Source organism: Gorilla gorilla, chromosome 6 (assembly GCF_029281585.2).
Source record: "Gorilla gorilla gorilla isolate KB3781 chromosome 6, NHGRI_mGorGor1-v2.1_pri, whole genome shotgun sequence".
NCBI lineage: Eukaryota > Metazoa > Chordata > Mammalia > Primates > Hominidae > Gorilla > Gorilla gorilla.
In genome coordinates, this window is record NC_073230.2 from 62,584,234 (window position 1) to 62,610,067 (window position 25,834).

General features: G+C 40.9%; 1 protein-coding gene and 1 long non-coding RNA gene across 4 annotated transcripts in view; one reads left to right on the forward strand and one right to left on the reverse strand.

The window, feature by feature from the left end:
• Positions 1–1,185: 1,185 nt before the first annotated feature.
• Positions 1,186–8,141, reverse strand: SEC61G (SEC61 translocon subunit gamma). Its single transcript, XM_019031629.3, has 4 exons — positions 8,016–8,141; positions 6,347–6,446; positions 4,731–4,833; positions 1,186–1,355 (listed from the first exon to the last, which is right to left on the reverse strand). Exons 2-4 carry the CDS (start codon positions 6,438–6,440, stop codon positions 1,346–1,348), a joined length of 207 nt encoding a protein of 68 aa, XP_018887174.1. The 5' UTR covers positions 6,441–6,446; positions 8,016–8,141; the 3' UTR covers positions 1,186–1,345.
• A 23-nt stretch (positions 8,142–8,164) lies between these two features.
• The window catches only part of LOC109027827 (uncharacterized), a 45,599-nt gene continuing 27,929 nt past the window's right edge, over positions 8,165–25,834 (forward strand). Inside the window, exon 1 of one of the 3 annotated variants that reach the window (XR_008667254.1) lies at positions 8,165–8,383. This is a non-coding gene — a long non-coding RNA (uncharacterized lncRNA). The remainder of the gene's footprint in view (positions 8,384–25,834) is intronic. The other 2 variants (XR_002006911.3, XR_010134676.1) reach the window with 2 other exon arrangements.

The following is a 25,834-nucleotide window of genomic DNA, read 5'->3' on the forward strand; positions in this document are numbered from 1 at the left end:
CCATAACTCTAGGAAACTATTTCAAGTAGCGTCTAAACTATAATAATTTTGACTATCTATTTAAAATTCCTGAGGTCGGGAGTTTGAGACTAGCCTGACAAACATGGAAAAACCCCGTCTCTACTAAAAATACCAAATTAGCAGGACGTGGTGGCACATGCTTGTAATCTCAGCTACTTGGGAGGCTGAGGCAGGAGAATTGCTTGAACCCGGGAGGCAGAGGTTGCAGTGAGCTGAGATCGTGGCATTGCACTCCAGCCTGGGCAACAAGAACGAAACTCCATCTCAAAAGAAAAAAAGAAAAAAAAATTAAGTGCTTACAGAAAAACTCCTACCCTGCCCTCAAATTCTAATAGGGAATCACCATCTTTTACTTCCTGTTTCGTCTTGGACCATAGATAAACATTTACCTGATAGCAGATGCTGTAACTTGAATGTTTATGTCCCTCAAAAATTCATGCTGAAATTCAATCTCCAGACAAGCACAGTGGCTTAGCCGGGTAATCACAGTGCTTTGGGAGCCGAGGTGGGAGGACTGCTTGAGGCCAGGAGTTCAAGACCAGCCTGGGCAACACAGCGATACCCTATCTCTACAAAAAATTAGACAGACATGGTGGCATGCGCCTGTAGTCCCAGCTACTCGGGAGGCTGAAGCAGGAGGATGGCTTGAGCTCAGGAGTTTGAGGTCGCAGTGAGCTATGACCTGGGCGACAGAGCAAGACACACACACATACATACATAAAAAGAAATTTAATCTCCAATGTAATAGTATTAAGAGGTAGGGCCTTTAAGAGGTGAGGAGGTCACAAGGGCTCTTCTCTCATGAATGGGATGAAGGCCCTTTGCCTGTCTATCCCTTTTGCCATGTGAGGACACAATATTTAAGCCACCAGCTTGTAAGCAGAGGCCAGGCCCTCACCGGACACCAAACCTGCTGGTACCTTGATCTTGGACTTCCCAGTCTCCAGAACTGTGAGAATAAATTTCTATTATTTATAAATTACCCAGTCTCAGGTATTTTGTAATACTAGCATAAAGGGGCTAAAACAGAAGAGCTCTCAGAAAGTGTAATATTTCACCAAACCCTTTCATTTCTCTTATAAACCAAATTATTCAGAGAAAGAAATTACTATTTTTTATCGTTGAAATGTGATAAGTATCTATGACAGAAAAAAGAGATATTCATTTACTTTGAAATTACTTTAATTTAGAAATAGAAAACATCTTGAAAGGAAAAAAAAAAACCCCACAAAACATACAGGCAAATTTGTATTCTGTGACTTTCTCACACCCTCACACTTGGTTCACCAATCTCTAAGATGAAAAACTCTCTTCCAAAATGTATTCAGCCACCACTGTAAAAGAAAGAAAAATTATTACTTCTGAGCATAGATAAGATTTTAATAATTATTATTATTTGAAATGCAATATGCTATAACTTTAACTGCTCAAGACCAATTATTTGAATCCCACCTAACTATCTAAAGATGGCATAAAAGAATGGCACAATGAACTTTAAAATCCTGGACCTGAAAAGATGATGTGGCTACTGGAAGAGGTCTATGTGTAAACTCACAATGCTCATTCAGGAAATGCCATTTTGGAACAGTCTAGCATAACGCCTTTCTGAACATAACAAAAAATATCAACTACATGACAGGATGGTTAGTTGAGAAGCTTTTCAAGTTGATAACATTGACACACCAGCAGAACACACCAGCAAAAAATAGACTGCAGATGAGCACAAGGTACTCAGGCACTGCATCTTACCATAATCATTCCAAAATCTGGGTTAGTCATGATGAAAACAAAAATCACCTTTCTACAGAAGAACTTCTGAGTTTTAAAAGCAAAAACATTAAAACTGCATAGTCAGATATACATTTTAGTAATGTTAAAGCAAAATAATTCCATTACCAGAAGAAAATTATATAAAATGGGCCAGGCACGGTGGCTCTCACCTGTAATCTCAGCACTCTGGGAGGCTGAGGGAGGCAGATCACCTGAGGTCAGGAGTTCGAGACCACCCTGGCCAACATGGTGAAACCTGTCTCTACTAAAAATACAAAAAAAATTAGCCAGGCATGGTGGGGTGCAACTGTAGTCCCAGCTACTCAGGAGGCTGAGGCAGGAGAATCACTTGAACCTGGGAGGCGGAGGCTGCAATAAGCTAAGATTGCACCACTGCACTCCAGCCTGGGAAACAGAGCAAGACTCCATCTCAAAAAAAAGAGAAAATTATTATATAAAATACCCCTGAGCATATACTTTAATGGTTAGCATTTTAAATGCTTATGCTATTAAATAGTATTGCTATAACTAAAAGGCCAGCAAGTGCCTATTTTAAATTCTAATACTGTGAATATTAATTTTGATTGCTATACTTATAAAAAAAAGAAGAAAAAAATCATAAGAAAAAACTGATAATTCAACCCAATGAGTTATTTCCCTTGCTACTGTCTCAAAATGATTTAAACAATGATTATCCTCTTTCAAGCAGGGAAAGCAAGATTCCTTTCAGTTTTACAGCTGTCCTGGCATAACATGAGAAAAGAGTAAGTTTTCTGTAGTGTCTCTCACAAAATGTTTTAATTGGCCTTCATGTTAAGGTAAAAAATATCTAAAGATAGATTTTTTAACTTCTTAAACATTGAAACCTTTTTTTTTTAACTAGAAGAAAAGTTTTCTAAGTAACTAGCTTCTGAAAGGTTTCCCATGTTGTTCTATCACTAGCCATGCAATCTGAGTAGATTACTTAGCCTCCCCATGCCTGTTTCCTCATGAAGATTAAATGAGTTGACACACAGTCATGGAAAGTTCTCAATGAATGTTAACTATTATTATTGCCACCATCACCATTAGAAAAGGCAAGAACCTGAAGTTGTTCACTTAATTCAACAAACACTTATTCAGTGCTTTGAACGGATACAAAGGGGCTCTGGACCAGACTCTATAGGAGAGACATACAATATAAATAACAAGGCAGGCCTGCCTCACAACTCATAATCTAATATGAAAAGAAGGACCTGAGTATGACCCAAGGCAGACAGTGATGTCTGGCAAAAGGGACAAAAATATAGGTTAAGTGAAGGCCGGGGAAAAAATTTGAAAGGTGCTTGTATACCAAAAAATTGGAAAAGGTGGGCTTACGTGTTCTTCTGAAAGGTACAACTAAGAACAATGAAGGGTGATTATCACAGGAAACTAATTTTGTTATCATTTTAAAGAAACACTTCCTATCAATAAATCTGTCTCATGACAGAATGGGAAGCAGGAAGAGCAGAGGCACCGAGTATGAAAAAGAAGGGACTTGACAGAGACTCTGCCACTTCTTTTTACTGATTTCCTCATTCTACTTCAGTATTCTCCCCGTGATTCCACAGTTCTACAGTTGGCATTTCTCACTGGTAAAATACAAGGGATTTCTGAACTGACAAATGAGATATCAGTGACTTGGGCCCATCTAGTTCTAACTATTTATGATCCTGAATATCACTTTGTGGCACTTCTGCCTTAATAACTATGGTAACCTACTTAAGAAATCCCTCTGACAATATACATTGTTACTTGCCATTTAAAAGGCAACCTGTACCAGTACCTGGGATAAAATACCTAGTATTTAGGAGATTTATAGTTTAGAAATTTTTTAAATCATTGCTTCAAACTTCACCACCCCATAAAATCAATTGATATTACTGATTGATATTAGATAGATTTCAATAGCATATGGAAGTTCTCAATGAATGTTAATTATTATTGCCACCATCACCATCAGAAAAGGTAAAGAACCTGAGGTTGTTCACTTAATTCAACTAACACTTACTCAGTGCTTTTAATGGATACAAGCACTGATATACCTGATATTATTATCAGGTAATAATAGATTTTATTACCTCCAAACAGTGCATGAGGCTGAGATTAAATGCATACAAAATCACAGAGTAAGTAAGTACTGAAACTCATACTAAGTCCTTACCCTAAACTGAATTATCTAATTGCTCTAATTGCTCAATGCCACAAGGTGTCCCAATGACTTGTAATGAATTTAAAAAGCAAAATTATTTGGAAACGAATAAAGTGATCCCAGTGTTTCTCAGCCTTTTTTGCCTAGTAACATACTTAAAAGTTATGATATTCTCCTATCAGTATCAATGGCTCATTACAGTAACAACTTTCATGTGTATTCTTACCCAAATTGTTTCTGGGGCCTTACATGACTTAAAGTCATAATCCAAGTAAGAACTATTATCCCCACTGAATAAACTGGGCACAGAGAGGTTAGGCAAATTGCCTGACGCTAGGACAGCTACTGCATAACAAGAAAAAGGTTTTGGATCTAGGCAATCTGGTCCAGAGTTAGAATTCTATCACAGCAGTGATTTTTGGATGGGAAGCATTTGCTCTGCACATTAGAAATTAACAAGGTAACAGCACAAAGAGGACTTAGGTTTCAATGCTGGCTTTGTGACATATGAGTGTCTGTCTTTAATACTTTCTTGACTCTGTAAAATTTTATTTATTAAAGAAAATAGTGCCTAGCACACAGAATTTCTGGAAAGATCATGTAAGATCTAAAAGCCCACAATTATCAGGTAATCGTAAATATCAGTAGACTCCAACAGCACTAAAAAGTCAAGAGATGCATCTCTATATTAACGAAATAACAGGCTGTCATCTCAAATGGTTTCGAGCTTCATTCAATCCTAGTCTATTTCATAAAGTTTACTTACACAATGATGTTATTAATAGGAATATGGATCAATTTCACAAAGAAGCCAATGAATCCCATTATAGCAAATCCTATTGCTGTTGCCATGGCAATCTTCTGGAATTCTGCATTTAAAAACAGGAAATTCACATATTTTTTGCACTGTCACTGAAAGTATGGGAAAAAAACTATCAGCAACATAAATGAACTTAACTAGTATATATTTCTCCTGTTAATAGATACATAATTTAAAAATAAAAAGGTGAGACTATTAACAGTAAACAAGTTGTTTGACAGGTTTTAAAATTTCCATGTTTTGTTGATATTTAAGGAAACAAATAATAATGCATATCTGTCCTAGTGAGTTCATCAGCAAGTACTAAAAATATTTTTTCTTCTTAGCAAATGACCAGAAAATACCAAAAACAAAAAAAGGTCATGGATGAAAGAAATATACATTATTTTTCTTAAGTTTTAAAATGTTAACATTGTAATTTTTATCATAACATATCGATTATACGGGCAGAAACATACTTTTTTTTGGGTACATTATAAACGACGGGTCCGGTGCCTTTGCTATTACGATGAAGCCAAAAATAAGACTTGAAAAATCAAATTGGGCTGGGCCCAGTGGCTTGTGCCTGTAATCTCAGCACTTTGGGAGGCCGAAGTGGGCAGATCACCTGAGGTCAGGAGTTTAAGACCAGCCTGGCCAACATGGTGAAACCCTGGCTCCACTAAAAACATAAAAATTAGCCGGGTGTGGTGGCGCATGCCTGTAATCCCAGCTACTCAGGAGGCTGAGGCAGAATTGCTTGAACCCAGGAGGCGGAGGTTGCAGTGAGCCAAGATCGCGTCACTGCACTTCAGCCTGGGCAACAGAGTGAGACTCTGTCTGAGTTGAGCACAATTTTATAAAACATTACACTGGTAATGTTGTCATTTTATGTTACTTCCTAAGAGAAGCTTTCCCTGATCTCCTGACTTGGTTAGTCCTCCTATTATGTGCTGTCAGACTTCCTTCTAGTTATCTTCCATAATACTTACCACAGCAGTAATTAAAAAATATAGTTGCAATAATTTGTTTATGACAGTCTTCCTTGATAAGAGTCTAAGCTCCATGACAGCAAGGACTATTCTCTTTATTATATACTACATTATATACATGTTATATTCTCTATTATATTACCAGCTCCTAACTCAGTGAATGAATAAAAGTAGACAAATTTAACACATGAATCATGATAAATAACAAAATTAACCTTCTAGTTTGGCAAAAACTATATTGTTGGTTTCATGTTAAGGTTTTGCTCATTGGGGTGGGAGCTGAGTAGGGAGACTTCAAAGCTTTTCCAAATAGGAAATATGTAAGATACTAAAAGTCATAAAATGTTACTAAAATGTTATATGGAACATAAGGCTGTAATAAATAATCTTACACCATTTGAAAATACATAAAAATTTAGACAAGAGTAAGAAATTTAGGAAGAAGTGACAATGTTAAAAAGCCGTCGCGGAGGATCAATCAATAAAAATGTTGATAAAAGTAATGCAAGGGCTATTAATCAAGATGTTAATCAAACAAAAGGCTTAGAAAATGCAAAGATTTAGTTTTTTCTCTCATAGTCAAGCAATTACCTTTTCTATCAGGTTTAGTGCATCTTTTAACCAGCCGAATGGAGTCCTTTACAAACTGCCGACTTGGCTCAACAAACTGCATTACCTGATCCATGACTGCCTGTTTAAAACAAAAAAGATACTCACTGGTATTGGTTATCATACAATAAGCACTTGCTCATTTATATAAAGATGTAAATGAGACCAGCCATTGAATTCAGGTCTAACATGGGTCAATTCCACCTCCTAAAATAAAACAAAAAACAAACTCCAAAGCCTAAATTGATATTATTTTTGCAAATTTCAGTTAATTATCAAAGGCAATAAGAAAAGCACAGATCTTACTCATGATATCTTCACTGACAAAGAACAGCACACGCAATATAAAAAGCCTACCTCTATTAAAAGGTTAAAAAAGGTTACGCAATCGGTAACACATCCATTCCTTTTCTCACTCTGCAGTCCCATCCATTTCTCATTCTACAGTCCCCTCACCGCTCCTAAGGAACCATCAGTGTTGAGATCCAACAACTACTTTCCATATTTTATTTTAAACTACGCAGAAGCCAGTGTCTTGTACAGTGAATGCCAACTATGGTGCTGCAAGAGCCTAGAATGGAGGCAAACGTGAATTTCAATCTTGATTTTTCTAAAACGTGCCAATACAACATACTTTTCTAAAGTATAAAGAATGGCTAAAGGAAGACGCAAATTCTGAGAAGCTACTAGCTAAATTCCAAACTTTTCGACTTGAACACATCTTTTAAGGAAACAGGGCTATATATTTTACCATACAGGTTATTTTGAGGAAATCTATTACCCAATAGAAATGTTATCAGATCTTAGCTTTGAGAGCCACTGCTATAGTAAGTAAAGCGGCCAGGGTGTTACTTGTATTTTCTTCCATTTCCAGTACTCAGAAACGTGGCCAGGTGGTAGTTCAAATCACTGGCTATGGAATGTAAACCTCTGTAAGCCCCAGTTTCCTTACTTAGTGTAGGGTGTGGACAACGAAATGAAATAATGTCAATGAAGCACCAGGAATTCTGCAACGTTCTGGGGGCAAAAACACAGTAATGTCTGTTTTCTCAGTATTTCACTTAACTTTGCTCTTGAAATCCAAAGGGCTTAAACTTTTTGTAATCATAGTTGTCACGAAGGAAGCTAAGAATTCTTTATCCAGAAAAACGCACGCTACACACAATGCCGTACTCAGTGTCGGGGTAGAGATCCAAAAACCAACTATGATCTCTCGAACTAGACTCTAGACCAATGCTCTCACTTTAAACCACGGGAGCGGCGGCAGGGCCAGAGGTGAGTACAGCTCTTCCCAGACAGGACTCCACACCAGCACACAGAGCCAACCCCGAAGGGATCGGGCAGCAGGACCTCATCTTTGGCTGCAGCACAGAAGACGCCGGGGCAGGACGCTAAGCCCTGGAGCCCCAAGGGCCGGCTACCCAGCTCGCCGGGAGTCCGCGGCCCTGGGTCTGCCTTCCGCCAGAGGCCGAGTTGGTGGGATGTCGGCGGCCAGACCCCGGCCCCAGACCTGAGCCAGGGGACCACTCACCGCCCGCCCCGCGACGGCCGCCCGGGAAGACACGCCGGCTCGCCCACGCCCGCTGCCCCCAAGAGTCGCAAAGGCGTGGCCGCCCCGTTCGCCTGTACGCACCGGTGGGAAGACACTCACCTGCCCAACCGACACCTAAAATGCCAGGGACACGTAGCACTGGAGCTTGCTGATGGAGGCCCACCGGAACCGGAATCCGGGTTTCTGCCAACAGCCCGCCCATTCCTCCGTCCTATTGGTTCCTTACGCGAAACCTCAGTGCGCAAGCGCAGCGCGACGTGCGTCCCGGCCACGCTTCCTGGAAGAGATGCATTGCGGAGCTCGCTAGTGGGGAGTTGGCTTTCCTTAGGGGTGTGAGTCTAGCGTTAGCTGTTTTTTCCCGGCTGGGTCCCGGGTTACCCCACCAGCCCGACCTCAACCCACTCGCGTCCACAGCACGAGCCCCAGCAGCCTTGCGCGGTGCTTGCTCTCTAGTAGCGGCTGACTAGGTAAATCCTAAGTTGTGTTTTTTTTTCCTGCGGTCCAGCTTGATGTGTGTCCTTACGGTACATACTTTTTGTATGCATATAATGTTGGTCGAAATGAAGCTTATGAGCAATACAATGTTATGGCCTAATTCAAAATAGTATCCCCACCCCAAACTTTGACTTTGGCTGTCATTCACGGTAATGAATGCCGCTGTAATTGAGGCCGTCCTTTGTCAAACGCTAGGTTTGGTTACGGGAATGGTCGTAATGTACACACAGCTCCCCACTTACCCACAAGGATGCATTCCAGGAACCCCCCGCCAGATGGCTGAAACTGTCAGTAGAGACGGGGTTTCACGATATTGGCCAGGCTGGTCTTGAACTCCTGACCTCGCGATCCACCCGCCTCGGCCTCCCAAAGTGCTGGGATTACAGACGTGAGCCACCGCGCCCGGCCATATTTCCTTTTAGCAATGGAGCATAACGGGATCTGAGGAACAGTATAACTCAGAAATAGCTGATAGAACATTAAGAGGTGTTATAACTCTCAGTGCTTCTTAAACTTCTTCAGTAACTGAAATCTCCTAAGTTTTTTAGTAAATGCAATTTGTAACCCCAGAACCTCCAGATATTGATTCAGTGGGTCAGGGTTAGAGGTCACACACCTCCGTATATCTGACTGTAGGTGGTCCATACACACTACACATACCTTGCCTTAGCTTTAAGAGTCACTTTTAAATACTGAACAGACTGAGATGCGTTTGACTGGTTCTTCATCCCTAGGACTTCAGCCTATGTGTCATCTCCTTAGAGGCCTATAGTGACCATCTAAGGCAATCCTGTCTATCTCATGCTCTTTTTTCCTTTTTTCACAATACCTTCTTCATTTGCTGCATAGCATTTGTATTAACATGTATTTATTTATTCCTCGGTCTGTCTCCCTACACTGTAAATCCCCTTACTAGACCATAAGCTCCAAGTGGGTATAATATAGCATCTAGTAAAGTGCTAAACACAGTAAATGCTCAATAAATAATTTTCAAAAAAATAATTCATTCCAAAAAAAACATAAAATCACATGTTGGCAAGTTCACCCCAACCACCAAATGTCTGAGTTGACAGTATTTTCAGCAAAACACAGAAAATCAAGTAACACATACAGTGGTTCCCCTTATCCAAGAAAATCTGGTTCAAAAAGAGATGTGTACCAGAAGGTAATCTGAGAGAGGCCACATTCAAATAACTTTCATTACAGTGTATTGTTATAATTGTCTACTCACCTGATTTCGGGAGTTTGAGACCAGCCTGACCAACATGGAGAAACCCCGTCTCCACTAAAAATACAAAAATTAGTCCGGCATGGTGGCGCATGCCTGTAACCCTAGCTACTCAGGAGGCTGAGGCAGGAGAATCGCTTGAACCCGGGAGGTGGAGGTTGCAGTGAGCTGAGGTCACACGACTGCACTCCAGCCTGGGCAACAGAGCAAGACTCCGTCTGTAAAAAAAAAAAAAAAAACAGGCCGATAACAGCAAATGTGTGCAAAAATACGTAACAATCAGAACTCTAGAACTCTAATTCCTGGTTACTAGGAGTGTAAAATGGCATAACCCTTTTGGGAAAAGTTTAGTAGTTTATCATAATATGAAGCATATATACACCACCTATGGCTCCACAATTCCAATTCCAGGTACTTATTGAAGATATATGAAACTAAATTCACAAAAAGACTTGTACAGGAATGTTCGTAGTAACTTTATTGATAACAGAACTAAAAGCAACAGGGTACCATCAATAGAATGAATAAACATACAGGTACAGTCCCACAACAGAATAGTACTCCATAGCTAAGGAAAGAAAACTCTCTGCCACAACATTGATGAATGACAAACATGGTGAGTGAAACAAGCCTATGCTAAAGAAGGCACAGTATGCAGTTCCATTTGCAAGAAATTTTAGACAAAGCAAAAATAATGAATGGTGGAAAAAATCAGAACAGTGTTTACCTGGGGCTACAGATTGAGAAGGCGGGTGAGGGAACTGGGGAGTGAAAGTAATGCTCTGTAATTTAACAGGTCTTCGGGTTTCACAGGGGTCTTAGTCAACGTGGGCAGCTGTAACAGAGTATCATAGAGTGGTGGCTTATACAACAAACATTTATTTCTCACAGTTCTGGAGACTGGAAATCAGAGATAATGGTCAGGTTCTTGTGAAGGCTTTTACTGGTTTATAGATAGCTACTTTCTCGTTGCATTCTCACATTGCGGGAGATGGAGGAAGAGAGAAAGAAAGGACCAGCTCTCCTCCTGGTCGTAAGAACACTAAACCTAACATGGGGCTTCAGCCTCCTGACCTAATTACCTCCCAGAAGCCCCTCGTCCAAATGCCATCACATTTGGGCTTCCACATATGAATTTGGAGGCACACAAACATTCCATCCATAGCAGCAGGTCTGTGCCTTTTTCCTCAAAAAAAAAAAAAAAAAAAAAAAAACTCAACAAATATTGAGCTCTAGTTAATTATACAATTGTCGATGCATTTAGGAGGGAAATGTACAGGTATCTGCAACTTATTTTGATTTTAAAAAGGGCAGGTTCATGGTTAGAGGAATAGACTGGTGATAATGCAAATACAACAAAATGTTAAATGTAGACTTAGTTGTGGTGTAAGATGTTCATTGAATAATTCTTTCAATTTTTCTGTATGTTTAAAAATGTTTATAAGATGGAACAAAGTCAATATATAGATCACCAAATCAAGTTTTAAAAATTTTGACATAAATTGTACTGAGTGTGAATTGAATGTATATATAGCAGAAATTTTAAATTGCCTCTCCATTTAAAAATACATGAAATATTAATAACATCATTTGAGATAAGCTGAATTAATATTCCATTTATATTCTTGAATCTCTGCCTGAAGCAAGAAAAAGTTTAAGAAGATCTATGGAGAACCAAGGACTCCATAGCAGCTGTCTTTTTGTTTTGTATTACTTCATTTAGGTATGATGACAAAGTGGAAAGAGCTGTATCTTTTTAAAAATGAAGCTGACACAGTGGTTGAAATTATGAAAGTGTCAGCAGTTCCCCAGGAAAAATCAAAGACTGGACCTAGATTCAAACATATAAAGAGTCTTTTAGACAGGAATATTTTAAGAGTTAAATGTGATGAGGTCAGATAAAGTTTTCTCCCCTCCTCAAACCCTTTTTGAAAAAACAAGGTTTTAAGTACTATAAAAAAAGTTATTCCATCTTATTTAGTTAAAAATGCAGTAACCAGAAGAGGGTGGTGAAGTTGACTCGAAAGATTTAGAGATCACAGAATTAGTTGCCAGTGACTCTATATTATCAATTACAGTAAACAGTTTCAATTGACTACTTCCTCCTGAAACTCACTGTTCCCTTTACTTCATGATCATTTTCTTAAAACAAAAACAAAAACCTTTCTGAATCTGCCTAATGGACTTCTTTTCCTGCATTGGCCTGTATTAGAGAAGTCTAACTGCTCGGACACACAAAGCCACCCTCTGGGCTGGCCCCGTGCTGATTTCTGCCCAGGCCAGTCTCCGCAGATCTGATGCAGGGCTGTGTTCTTTCCACATAGTAAGTCTCCACGGATCTGGCACAGGGCCATGTTCTTTCCACACAGCCGTGCAGGGTTTCAGGCTCCCCAGGGTGCAGTGCTGCTACTGCATGTTAAGGTTCTTAGTATATTTCAGGAGAAAACAACCCAATTAAAAAATAAGCAAAAAGGCCGGGGGCGGTGGCTCACGCCTGTAATCCCAGCACTTTGGGAGGCCGAGGCAGGGCAGATCACAAGGTCAGGAGATGGAGACCATCCTGGCTAACACGGTGAAACCCCGTCTCTACAAAAAATACAAAAATTAGCCGGGCATGGTGGCAGGTGCCTGTAGTCCCAGCTACTCGGGAGGCTGAGGCAGGAGAGTGGTGTGAACCCGGGAGGCGGAGCTTGCAGTGAGCCGAGATCTTTTGCCACTGCACTCCAGCCTGGGCAACAGAGTGAGACTCCGTCTCAAAAAAAAAAGAAATAAAAAATAAATAAGCAAAAGATCTGAACAGACATTGCATAAAAGAAGATACACAGATGGCAAATAATCATATGAAAAGGTACTCACCATTACCTGTCACCAGGAGATTGCAAACTAAAACAACAATGAGATACTACTGCAAACCTATTTGAATGCCTAAAGTGCAAAATACTACATCAAGTGCTGGTAAGGATGTGGAGCAACAGGAAGTCTCCGTTGCTGGTAGGAATGCCGGTGGTACAGCCACTGTGGAAGGCACATTGGCAGTTTCTTAGAAAGCTAAACGTAGTCCATACTATCCAACAATTGCACTCCTCGGTATTTAAATAACAGGAAGATTTATGCTCACACAAAAACTTACACACATGTTTATAGCGGCTTTATTCACAATTGCCAAGACTTGGAGGCAACCAAGATGTCCTTCAGCAGATGAATGAATAAGCAAACTGTGATAAACCCAAACAATGGAATATGCTAAAAGGAAGTGAGCTCTCAAGCCCTGAAAAGACAGGCAGGAACCTCAGATTCATACTGCTATGTAAAAGAACCAGTTGAAAAAATACACACTGTATGATTCCAACTAGGACATTCTGGAAAAGGCAAAACTATAGAGACAGTAAAAAGATCAGTGACTGCCAGGTCTTGATGGGGCTGAGGGAGGGTGAGAGAGAGGGAAGAATAGGTGGAGCCCAGGGAATTTTTAGTGCAGGTGAAACCATTCTGCGTGATGTTACAGTGGTGGATGCATGCCATTATGCATTTGTCAAAGCCTGAAGAACTATACAGAGTGAACCCTAGTGTAAACTATGGACTGTAGTTAATAATAGTGTATCAATATTGGTTCATCAGTTGTAACAAATGTTCGCTAGTACTATATTAATAATAGGGAAAACTGTGCAGGGAGGATGTGTAAAAGGTTGTGGTACCTCTTTACTTTCTACTCAATGTTTCTGAAAAGCTAAAACTACCCTTAAGCTAAAGTCTATTAGTAAAAATTAGAAATAAAATATAAGATCCTAGGAGAGGGAGAGAAACTAGAGTCATCTCACTGCTTCCTTTATGCTCTGGCTGAAGCACCATCAGGCTCCTGCACTCTTTCCCTCCACTACCAATCTTTTTTTTTTTTTTTTTTTTTTTTTGAGCCTTGTTGCCCAGGCTGGAGTGCAATGGCACAATCTCGGCTCACCGCAACCTCTGCCTCCCGGTTTCAACCGATTCTTCTGCCTTAGCCTCTCAAGTAGCTGGGATTACAGGCATGCGCCACCATGCCTGGCTAATTTTTGTATTTTTGGTAGAGACAGGGTTTCTTCATGTTGGTCAGGCTAGTCTCAAACTCCCGAACTCAGGTGATCCACCCGCCTTGGCCTCCCAAAGTGCTGGGATTACAGGCGTGGGCCACCGCAGTCGTCCCCAGTCAATCCTTTTGTCAAGATGCTGAGAAGCCCAGTGCCTTTCCCAAGACAAAGCCATTGACAGAGTCCAGTTTGACCACAAACCTTGTTATAACACGTTGACTTGTTTAAACAAGGTAAGGGGTTCTGGCTTCTTCACTACATCCCCTGGAGCTGTATGATGAATTATGACTTATGACGGCATGAAGTCACTTTTTTACATTATTTGAGATATGGAGGATGTTACGGACTGAACTGTGCCACCCCCAAAATTCACATGTTGATGGCCTAACTCTTAAGACCTCAGAATTTGACTGTATTTGGAGATAAGGTCTTTTCTGTGTTTGTTTGTTTGTTTGTCTGTTTGTTTGTTTTTGAGACAGGGTCTCACCCTGTCACGCAGGCTGGAGTGCAGTAGTGCTAACACAGATCACTGCAGCCTCAACCTCCCGGGCTCAAGCGATCCTCCCACCTCGGCCTCCCCAGTAGCCAGGACCACATGCATGTGCCACCACGCCCAGCTAATGTTTTTTCTTTTTCTTTTTTTTTTTTTTTTTGTAGAGACAGGGTTTGGCCACTGGAGATAAGGTCTTTAAAGAGGTTATTAAATTAAAATGAGAGGCTGGGCATGGTGTCTCACACCTGTAATCAGCACTTTGGGAGGCTAAGGCAGTTGGATCACCTGAGGTCAGGAGTTCAAGACCAGCCTGGCCAACATGGGGAAACCCCATCTATACTAAAAATTCAAAAATAAGATGAGCATGGAGTTGCACCGCCTGTAATCCCAGGTACTCGGGAGGCTGAGGCAGGAGAATTGCTTGAACCCAGGAGGTGGAGGTTGCAGTGAGCTGAGATAAGGCCACTGCACTCCAGCCTAGGCAACAGAGAGAGACTCCATCTCAAAAAAATAAATAAATAAAAGTTAAACTGAGGCCAGAGGTGTAGGCTATAATCCAATATGACAGGTGTTCTTATGGACACAGATGTACAGAAAGAAGGTGATGTGAAGACACCAGGACAAGATGCACAAATTAAAAAAAGAGGCTTCAGAAGAAACCAACCTTGCTGGCATCTTGATCTCAGATCTCCCGCCTCCAGAACTGTGAGAGGATAAATCGCTGTTGTTCAGGCTTCCCAGTCTGTGGTATTTTGTTATGGCAGCCCTCACAAACCCACATAGAAGGCACGCTTTCATTGCCTTTTTTTCCTTCCTGTTTCCTAAGAGAGATATTAACAGTTCAAGCGAGTATAATTTTTGGACACACACAGAGTAATCTCATAGGAATATAAAAATCAGGACGTGTCCTGTCCTATTGCTGCAATGTAGAACTAATCTTTTAGGAAGAGAGCTTTGTGAGTACTCACGTGAGGGAAAGGGATCATAGTTTTGAAACTTCATTTTAATACTTATTTCTTAATCAGTTAAATTTTATTGTCAAGTGGTTTTCTTTAAGGAGCTTAAGGACACGGTTTTTCCTGAGTTTATGCGTACCTGAATATGCCTGTCTGTATACTTTAGTGATGTGGGTGCATGTAAATTTGGGCATCACTTTCTTTTCTTTATAATCTAGTTGAAAGATAAATACTCCATTACATCCTAGCACTCAGTGTTTCAGAAGGGAAATCTGATGCTACCTCAGATTGTCCCATCCTTGTCCCCTTGATGTGATTAAAGGATTCTTTCTCTGCAACTGAGATTCAGTGACAAACAGGATCTCAATGAAAAGTGACATTCTATATCATTTTTTCCCAAGACTGCTCGATTCTTACTTCAGGGAAATGTTGTGTTCTTGTAATATGTTTTCTGTTTAATCTGTTGGAGTATCTGTTTAAGGCGACTACCCTTTTGTTAGCTTTTCTTTGTTCCTTTTATATTTTCTTAATTGTCTTACCTTAATTACACCTCTGTACTCACCTTGGTCAGCTCAAGTTTTTTTATTTTTTTTTGCACTTTATTAACTCCATTTTTAACTACTGTGTTTCTTGCTATTTTAAATTTATTTTGTGATGTCATTTTGGTTCTTAATTTTTTCTTTAGTGGGACCGTCTTCCATCCTGTTTCATTCAATTTTTAGGTTAGTTCACTGATTGAGAAGCGTTTTGCAGGACTCGTGCCCTGAGACCTTTCTGGTTGCAGAGAGTGGCCATGGAGGCCTCCTGTCTCCGAACTGCCTCCTCACCAGCCTCCTCATCTGGCTTCTGCATGCGACCGCCACCTCTCGATGTATTTATCTTTCAGTGGCATATTTGTATAATTTAAATTTAGTAGATCCTTTAAAAAAATGTATGTTATAAAATTTAAAACTCAAAACTGAAGAGAATATAATCTTGTCATGGCTTTTCTTGCACATTCAGAGCAAGCGGCTCTGCCTTCCGCCTTGCTCTCTGCTGTGTGGCCAGGCTTCTCTCAGTGCCCTTGGTACATTTCCGGAGTCCCATGTGCTCTGTAGAACTCTCGCCTGTAAGCTGTGCTTTGCTTGTGTTCGCTTTAATGTAGACAGATGGCTAGGCCTCGTTCCAGCTGCTCCTTTGCAAAGGATATGGATTCTGTTTTCTCCTCAGAAGTGTGACCCAGGGCCCTATCCAGGGCACAGTGACAGTGGGGACAACCCCAGGTCTCAGGCTCTTCCTCCAGGGCCCCAGCTAGCGTCTCTCTGGCCCGTGCTCTGCATCTTGCTGGAGAGGTCTCTGCTCTTGGATTGTGTTTTGACTTTGCCTGAGCTTCCAGCTCAACCCCCTCAGACAACATTTCTCCAAAGCAGGAACGATTTGTGGAAATTCTCAACATTTTATTCACTCTGTTTTGGGGGCTTAGGGTCCATGATAGGGAGCTATGCCAAGTCATGGCAGAATGTTCTTTTTCTGTTTTCTTATTTCATTATGGCAGCATGAAGTTGTACACGTTTCTGTATTGGGTTCTTGCTCTTGCTCTTTTTGCTGCTGTCAATAATTATTGTTGATTACATCAGATGTTGGAGGAGGTGAATTCTGGGTGCCTGTTTTACTTCACAGCCATTGCTGTTTTAATAAGAAGATGGGGCTGGCTAACATGGTGAAACCCCGTCTCTACTAAAAAATACAAAAAATTAGCTGGGCGTGGTGGCAGGTGCCTGTAGTCCCAGCTACTCGGGAGGCTGAGGCAGGAGAATGGTGTGAACCCGGGAGGCAGAGTTTGCAGTGAGCTGAGATGGCGCCACTGCACTCCAGCCTGGGCGACAGAGCGAGACTCCGTCTCAAACAAAAACAAACAAAAAAAATAAGAAGATGGGGAATTAAAATATCATGCCCTGCCATCTTGTGATCCTTTTAACTCAGGAGTCCTTTTTAACTGGAAAACACAGAGATGTCTGTACTATTTCAAGAAGCTATTAGATGTGTCCTGTTTTTCTATGCCATTCACTTCCCCTGAATTGCTCTCAGACCTACCCTGTGCTCGTTGGTGCAGTGGGAGTGATCTAACCTTTAAGGGGATAGCTGTTCCAGCCTACCGAGATGACCCCACTAAAACAGGGTAATGCTAGCCGGGAGAGAAACCAAAACAGTAGAAAAATGAAGGAGCCAGCAGGTTTATTGTAAAGAGTTCAATTGCCTACTGTTACAGACAGAAATGGAAGCAAGTGAGGAAAATACATATAGATGCTTTTGAACCAAGTTTCCTAACTCCCAGGACAGATGTTTTTTCCCCCATTTTATCTGTATGCTTTTCTGCCATCCCTTACTGGCCCCTGGATGGTTCTTTCTATCTGTTTTTAGAAATGGGAAATTAATACCTAGTCCTCAGGTTAGTTCAGTTCAGTCTAGGAATTGAGTATCAACGAAGGACATAATTTATTCACTGTACAAAAGACCACCCAGCTACAATGCCCAGTTTCCTCAGTTATAACTGGGATTAATTAAGTGGATTTTCATATTTCCTCCCTTTTTATTGTTCATAAAGCTTCCCACCTAAGACCGATAGTGATGTCAACAGCTCTGTTGAGGCCAGGCACAGTGGCTCAGTTATCCCTGTTATCTCAGTGCTGTGGGAGGCCGAGGCAGGAGGATCAATTGAGGCCAGGAGTTTGAGACCAGCCTGGGCAACATAGTGAGACCCTGTCTCTACAAATAAAATAAAAATAAAACCTAGCAGGGCATGGTGACATGCTCCTGTGTCCTAGCTACTGAGGAGGTTGGAGTGGGAGGATCTCTCGGGCCCAGGAGTTGAAGGCTATAGTGAACTATGATTCTAGCCTGGGTGACAGAGCAAGGCCCTGTCTCTCTGTTAAAAAACAAAAACAAACAGAAAACAGCTCTGTCCAAGGGGTTGGGAGATCCTCGATGAAGGAAGAGAAGATAATTGGTTGGGTCTGGAGTGTACAAGGACTTCAGGTTCTAGCCATGGTGGAGAAACTGGAGCAAGACCTGCACTCCCAATACCAAAAATGAGAAAACTAGACAAAATATGTGAAACAACTCTTTCAGACACTGGGAAACAGGAAATACAAGACTATGATTCATAAGGGGAGGGTAAAAAAAATAGAGTGAGTCTACCCCCTCAGAATTCTGCTTGAAAGGCAGTTTTCAAACCAAAGCCACAAGGTAAGGGGAGAAGATTATATGCAGAGAATGGTAATTATTAGTGACCAGGAAGATAGATGGGTGGAATTTCTAGGGCATACTAGCATAGAGGAGGGTGCTAAATGGAAAAAGAGCTCTAGAAATCTGCAAAGAGCTCCCATTGCGTCTATTGAGGAAAACTAATAGTGCCTATGTAAGATGCAACACCGTGAGGCTGGGCTAACAATGACCAGGAGCTGTAAGATGAACAATTCGCAGACGACACAAGGGCTGGGAGACTAGGAGTTCTAACCAGCCGGGTCGAGAGTCCTCCTTGACTGTATGGGACATTCAGTGGAAACCTCAGGAGGGTGGCATCTTAGTAACAGGGCTAAATTTGCCATAGTAAAGACTTATACAAAAAAGGAAGGAAAAAATTAAAGCTACACACTTGAAATTAAAAATTGTTTGACATCCACTCAAAATTACAAAACATGCAAGAAAGCAGAAAAATGTAGACTTGTAACCAGGAGAAAAATCAGTCAACAGAGGCAGATGCAGAGATAGCAGAGAGGAAGGACTTAAGTGAGTGACTTTAAAAATCATTTGTAAAAATAAGCCCAAGGATTTAAAGAAAATTAAACATAATGAAAAAATCAATAGAAAATGTTTTAACAAGAACCAAACAGAACTTTTAGAGCTGAAAAACATATCTAGAATGAAAAATTTCCACTATAGGTGTAACATCCAATGAGAACTTCAGAAGAAAAGATCAGTAAATTTGAACACAGCAATAGAAACTATGATAGTAGAAGCACAGAGAGAAAAGGAGATTGAAAATGAGCCCAACATTAGTGAACTGTGGGCAGAAATATATTGGCAAATTTTAACAAATACCTTTATGGAGAAAAAAGCCTCAATCTATAGCATTGGCCAATTTTCATGATGTAAATATTCCCACTCTGGCTGATTTCAAGGTGCCAATGTGACATCAATGAATACAAAATTTTCCAAATTTGGCTAATTATAAACTGACATATCCAATAAGCTCAAAAAACCTACATAAAAGACATAGTAGAAAAAGATAATCTTAAAAAGCCAAATTTTAAAAAGTACACATATATGCAGAGGACTAAAGATAAAACCAAGAGCAGATATATCATAGGAAGCAATTAAGGGCAGAATCACCTCTTTAAACCACTAGTTGGGGTGGGGAGTGAGAGGAGGGAGTATGAACCTCAAATTCAATATCCATTGGGAATGTTCTTCAAAACCAAGGAATTATACTTTCTTCATCAGAAAGCTAGAAAAAATGAGAATATTAACACCAAAGTAAGTAGAAAGAAGCAAAAAGTAAAGATAGACTTTTAATAAAACAAGGGTCAGCAAATCACAACTTTTCAGGCAAAAATATGCCTTCACACCTGTTTTTGTGAATATTTGTATTTGAAAATAGTTCCACTCATTCATTTACTTATTGTTGTCTAGTGCTGCCTTACAAATCATATGGCCAGCAAACCTAAAATATGTATTAATTATTTACAGAAAAATTCGCTACCCCTAGAAACAGACAACAGAGATAAATCAATACAACTAAAAGGATTCTTCAAAAAATCAATCTCGATAAATCTATTGCTAAACTGATCAGAAAAAAAGAAAAAAATAGAAATTTCCAATATTAGGGATGAAAGAAAAGACAGTGCTACCAGTCCTACAAACATTAAATGGGTAATAACAGTACAAACAAATTTATGCCATTAAATTTGATAACTTAGAAGCAATGAAAAAATTGTACAGCAAAAATTGTTGCTAGAAAATCTGAATAGCTCTATATGTATTAAAGAAATTGAATTCATAATTTCCTTCTTACAGCAAAACTCCCAGGCCCAAATGTCTTCACTGGTGAATTTTATCAAACATTTAAAAAAGCAATAATAATTGTAATAAAACATAACCTCTCTCAGAATATAAAAAGAACCCTTTCCAACTCAATTTTTGAAGCCAGCATCATGCTGATACCAAAACCAGACAAATACAGAAAACTTTACACCAATATTCTTCATGAATCTAGATGCAAAAATCTTTAACAAGATATTAACGAATAGAATCCATCTATGTATAAAAAGGACAATATATTAAAATCAGGTGGAACATTTCTTAGAAGTGCCAGGTTGTCTTAATATTTGAAAAACCAAGGCAACTCCTCATATTAATAGGAGGGGAAAATGTTTTTTTTTCCCTTAGGACTAGAAGAAAAAGTGCACTTGACAAAATTTAGCCACATTTATTACAAAAACTTTCATCAAAGCAGGAATAAAAAGAAACTCTCAAGCTTATAGAGGGCACTTTTAAAAATGTGCAGCTAACATCATACCTAATGGCAAAAGACTGAACTTATTTTCTCTAAGAACAGGAGCTAAGAACAGGAACAGAGCTGATGCTGGTACAATTATATATCTGTATGGGAAAAAAAAACTTTAGTATTTCCAACATATGGTACACAAAAGTTAACATGAAAAAGATCATGGATGAAAATGCAAAAAGTAAAACTATAAAACTTCTAGGAAAAATGTAGGAGAAAATTTTTGTGATCTCAATGTAGGCAAACATTTTTGAGGTAATAAATCTATAATTTTTTTTTTTTTTTTTGAGACGGAGTCTCACTCAGTCACCCAGGCTGAAGTGCAGTGGCGTGATCTCGGCTCACTGCAAGCTCCACCTCTCGGGTTCACGCCGTTCTCCTGCCTCAGCGTCACAAGGAGCTGGGACTACAGGCGCCCGCTACCACGCACAGCTAATTTTTTTGTATTTTTTTTAGTAGAGACAGGGTTTAACTGTGCTAGCCAGGATGGTCTCAATCTCCTGACCTCATGATCCGCCCGCTTCAGCCTCCCAAAGTGCTGGGATTATAGGCGTGAGCCACTGTGCCCGGCCCACAAATCTGTAACTTTAAAAAATGATAAATTAGACTATCAAAATTTAAAATGTTTGCTCCCCAAAGGGTACTATTAATAATATAAAAAGGCAAGTCACAAACTAGGAAAAAGAATAAGTATATATATGTGACAAGATACTTTTATAGAGCATCATATATAAAGAAATCTTATGATTCAATAATTAGAAGATAAATAACCCAATTTTATAAAGTGAGAGAAGCAAATGAATTAAACAGACTTTAACCAGAGAATATATACAAATAGCCAATAGCCACATGCAAAGATGCTCAGCATTATTAGTTAGCAGGAAAATGCAAATTAAAATCATCATGAGTCACCTCCACACACCCATTAGAATCAATGTTCAAAAGGATGATCATACCAGATATTGACAAGGACATGGCTCAGCCAGAGCTCTCACTGATTGCCGTGGGAATAGAAAATGGTGTAACTGGCCAGGCGCGGTGGCTCACACCTGTAATCCCAGCACTTTGGGAGGCCGAGGCAGGTGGATCACTTGAGGTCAGGAGTTCAAGACGAGCCTGGCCAACATGATGAAACCCTGTCTCTACCAAAAATATAAAAATTAGCTAGCTGTGGTGGCAGTCACCTGCAATCCCAGCTACTCGGAAGGCTGAGGCAGGAGAATTGCTTGAACCTGGGAGGTGGAGGTTGCAGTGAGGAGAGATCGTGCCACTGCACTCCAGCCTGGGCAACAGAGCAAGACTCCGTCTCAAAAAAAAAAAAGAAAAAAGAAAATGGTATAACTATTCTAGGAAATACTTTGGCTGTTTTTTTATAGTTAAACATCTACTTACTGTACCAGTAATTTGCTTCTAGGTATTTACCAAGAGAAATGAGAACATTTGTACACATTTGTTACACACATTTGCTCATAGCAATCTTAATAGTCAAAAACTGGTAGCAACCCAGGTGCCCATCAACAGGAGACTGGGTCAATAAATTGGGGTATAGTCATACAAGAGAATAGTACTGAGAAGGAAAAATGAATAAGATACTGTTAGATTTAACAAAATGAATAGATCTCAAAAGTGTTATGTTAAATGGAAAAAGCAAGTATTTACATAGACACAAAAGAGTACATGCTATATAATTCCTTTTAGATGAAATTCTTAAAAGTCAAAACGGATCTTTGCTGACATAAAGCAGATCAGTGGTTGCCTGGACAAGAGCTGGGGTGAGCTTGCCTGTAAATAGGTACAAGGGTACTTTGGGAGGCGATGGAAATCTACATGCTGTGTTGAGGTTGACTGGGTGTATACATTCGCCAAAACCCCTTGAACTGATATAAAGGTGCAGTTTATTGAATATAAACTACACCTCCATGCAGTTTTTTAAGAAGAGTTTATGTGTATTTATTTTCTCCTGTTTGAGCTTTGAAAGAACATTCCAAAGCTCCCAAATGCTTTGGAATCCCAAAGTTCCCAAATGCTTTGGAATCCCAAAGCTCCAAAAATGTTTTCTATTAGAAAACATTTAGAAGTGCTCAAAGTAGCAAAAGGTTTGCCTAGTTTTATCGGAAGTATGGAGAAAAGACACAAGATGGCGGTGTTACTCAGAGAAAGCAAAAGTGTATGGCGTCTTTCTCAATAAAGTCTCATTTCACCTGGCAGTTCTTCACGTCATTGACACGATTGTCCTCAGTACTTTCTTCTCCAGGTGCTTATGGGAGTCTTCTCTAATATACTTAATTACTGTCTACACTCAATAACTACGTCACAGATCCTTTAAACATCTCAAGAGCTTTTGTTTTTCTGTTGTTGTTGCAAATAAAAGTGAAAAATGTAAATAGTTTGCAATCCAGTAATCTATTTCGTTATTAGGGAGACTCATGTCTACTGCAGTTTGTTACTCCATAATGGAAGCCCCTGAGAAGTCGCCTTACCTCTGGGAAGAGCGCTTTGCTTCCCAGAGAATCTGATTCGCATTTCAGGCAGTCAGCCACTGGAGGGCAGTGCAGAAGCGTGAATGGCCTCACCTGCTCGGAGGCGGGAAACCCTGCAGCAACTGCGTCTCCTAAGGGAGCCTAGGACCAGGTTATTAGCAGAGGGGAAAAGAAAATGAATCCATCCTGGAAACCATCCGTTTGATTCAGAATGTTTTGTGTAAGACAGTATTTCTTGGGCCAGGCACAGTGGCTTACGCCTGTAATCCCAGCACTTTGGGAGGCCCAGGCGAGCAGATCACTTGAGGTGAGGAGTTTAAGACCAGCCTTGCCAACGTGGTGAAACCCCTTCTCTACTAAAAATACAAAAATTAGCCGGGTGTGGTGGCGTGTGCCTGTAATCCCAGCTACCCAGGAAGCTGAGGCAAGAGAATCGCTGGAACCCGGGAGGTGGAGCCTGCAGTGAGCCGAGATCGTGCCACTGCACTCCAGCCTGGGCGACAGAGCAAGACTGTCTTTAAAAAAAAAAAAAAAAAAAAAAAAAAAAAAATTATTTCTTGGTAATTACAAAGTTGTGTCCATCAGACGAACTCTAGAACTCTACAGATAACTGTGGACTCTAGCCTCCATGTACAGAGCAGCTAAGTGCAGACTGGAGAGAGGGCAGGCAGGGGCCGGCCAAGGGCGGGGTCCTGCAGGAGGAGGAGGCGCTGGTGAACCTCCCATTTCCACGACTTGTACTCTTGGGGCAGCCCCTGGTCTGTGCCACGTGGATGGTGAAAGCTCACGTGGAGAACATCCCACTGCCTTGAAGAACCAGAGGACAAAGTTTAGGACAACCACAGTCACTGGCTGGGGGGCGGTGTGGGGCAGGGATGGGGGACTGACAAACAGAAGAGCCGGGAGACAGGGAACCTCAGACCATGAGTAAAGGCTAACTTCCTAGCTGGGCCATGCATGGACCTGACAAGCTTCCCTCGCTAAGGCCCAACCCTGCAGCCCTGATGGCCCTGCTGCCCCACCCAGGTTCCCTGCACTGTGGGGAGATAAGCGGAAGCTGGAAGAGGGCAACCCTGGGCTTACAGCCTGGTTCTGCTCCCAACCACTACTCCTAATGTCTTGAGCTTGTTACCAAAGCTCCCTGAGCTTCAGTTTGTTTTCCAGAGAAAAGACGAAACCAGACCTCTCTCCTAGGGCTGCTTTTGAGGACTACCAGGGATAATGTGTGCAAAGCGCCTGACACAGAGGGCTTCACTCTGTCATTAATTTGCTTCCCACCTCTCGTTTGTGGTTTCCCTGGAATCTTGTGACTAACTCCTGTTGCAGGAAGTCAGGGACCCCAAACGGAGGGACCGGCTGAAGCCATGGCAGAATAACATGGATTGTGAAGATTTCATGGACGCTTATCACTTCCCCAGTCAATACCCTTGTGCTTGCCTATGCCTGTCTTTACTTTAATCTCTTAATCCTGTCAGCCGAGGAGGATGTATTTCACTTCAGGACCATGTGATAATTGCGTTAACTGCACAAATTGTACAGCATGTGTGTTTGAGCAATATGAAATCTGAGTACCTTGAAAAAAGAACAGGATAACAGCAATTGTTCAGGGAATAAGAGAGATAACCTTAAACTCTGACCGCCGGTGAGCTGGGCAGAACAGAACCATATTTCTCTTCTTCCAAAAGCAAATGGGATAAATGTCGCTGAATTCTTTTTCTCAGCATGGAACGTCCCTGAGAAAGAGAATGCGCGCCTGGAGGTATAGGCTTATAAACAGCCCCCCCAGGTGCACCTGTCTCTTATGGTCGAGGCTGCAGAGATGAAATATACTGCAGTCTCCCATAGTGCTCCCAGGCTTATTAGGAAGAGGAAATTCCCACCTAATAAATTTTGGTCAGACCGGTTGATCTCAAAACCCTGTCTCCTGATAAGATGTTATCAATGACAATGGTGCCCGAAACTTCATTAGCAATTTTAATTTCGCCTGGGTGCTGTGGTCCTGTGATCTCGCCCTGCCTCCACTTGCTTTGTGATATTCTATTACCCTGTTAAGTACTTGATGTCTGTCACCCACACCTATTCACACACTCCCTCCCCCTTTGAAAATCCCTAATAAAAACTTGCTGGTTTTTGTGGCTTATGGGGCATCACGGATCCTCCCAACGTGTGATGTCTCCCCCGGATGCCCAGCTTTCAAATTTCTCTCTTTTGTACTCTGTCCCTTTATTTCTCAAGCCGGCCAACGCTTAGGAAAAATAGAAAAGAACCTACATGATTATCAGGGCAGGTCCCCCGATAAACTCCGTTTCTGAGATCAGTTCTAGTGGCAACCCTCCAAGTCAGCTGGGCCTCAGTTCCTGATCTTACCCATAAATGCAGTGAGTTTGCTTCTCACAAGCTTTGGTTATCTTGTCTGTCTACCTTTTTGAAATCCAGGTTTGAAGACTATTCAGCCATGCTTTTGCAGTGAGCACCAGCTTGCTAGAGCCCCTGGGGGACCACAGCCAGCAAGCTGGAGAGTTACCAATGTTCTAAGAATGTTTCAGAACCACTTGCTTTGTCAAAGCTTGGCCTTGTGGACTTCCCATTTTACATGAGATTCTCTAGTCTTTGCCCATCTTCATTTCATATTGCCTCCTATATTTTTTTCTTTTTAT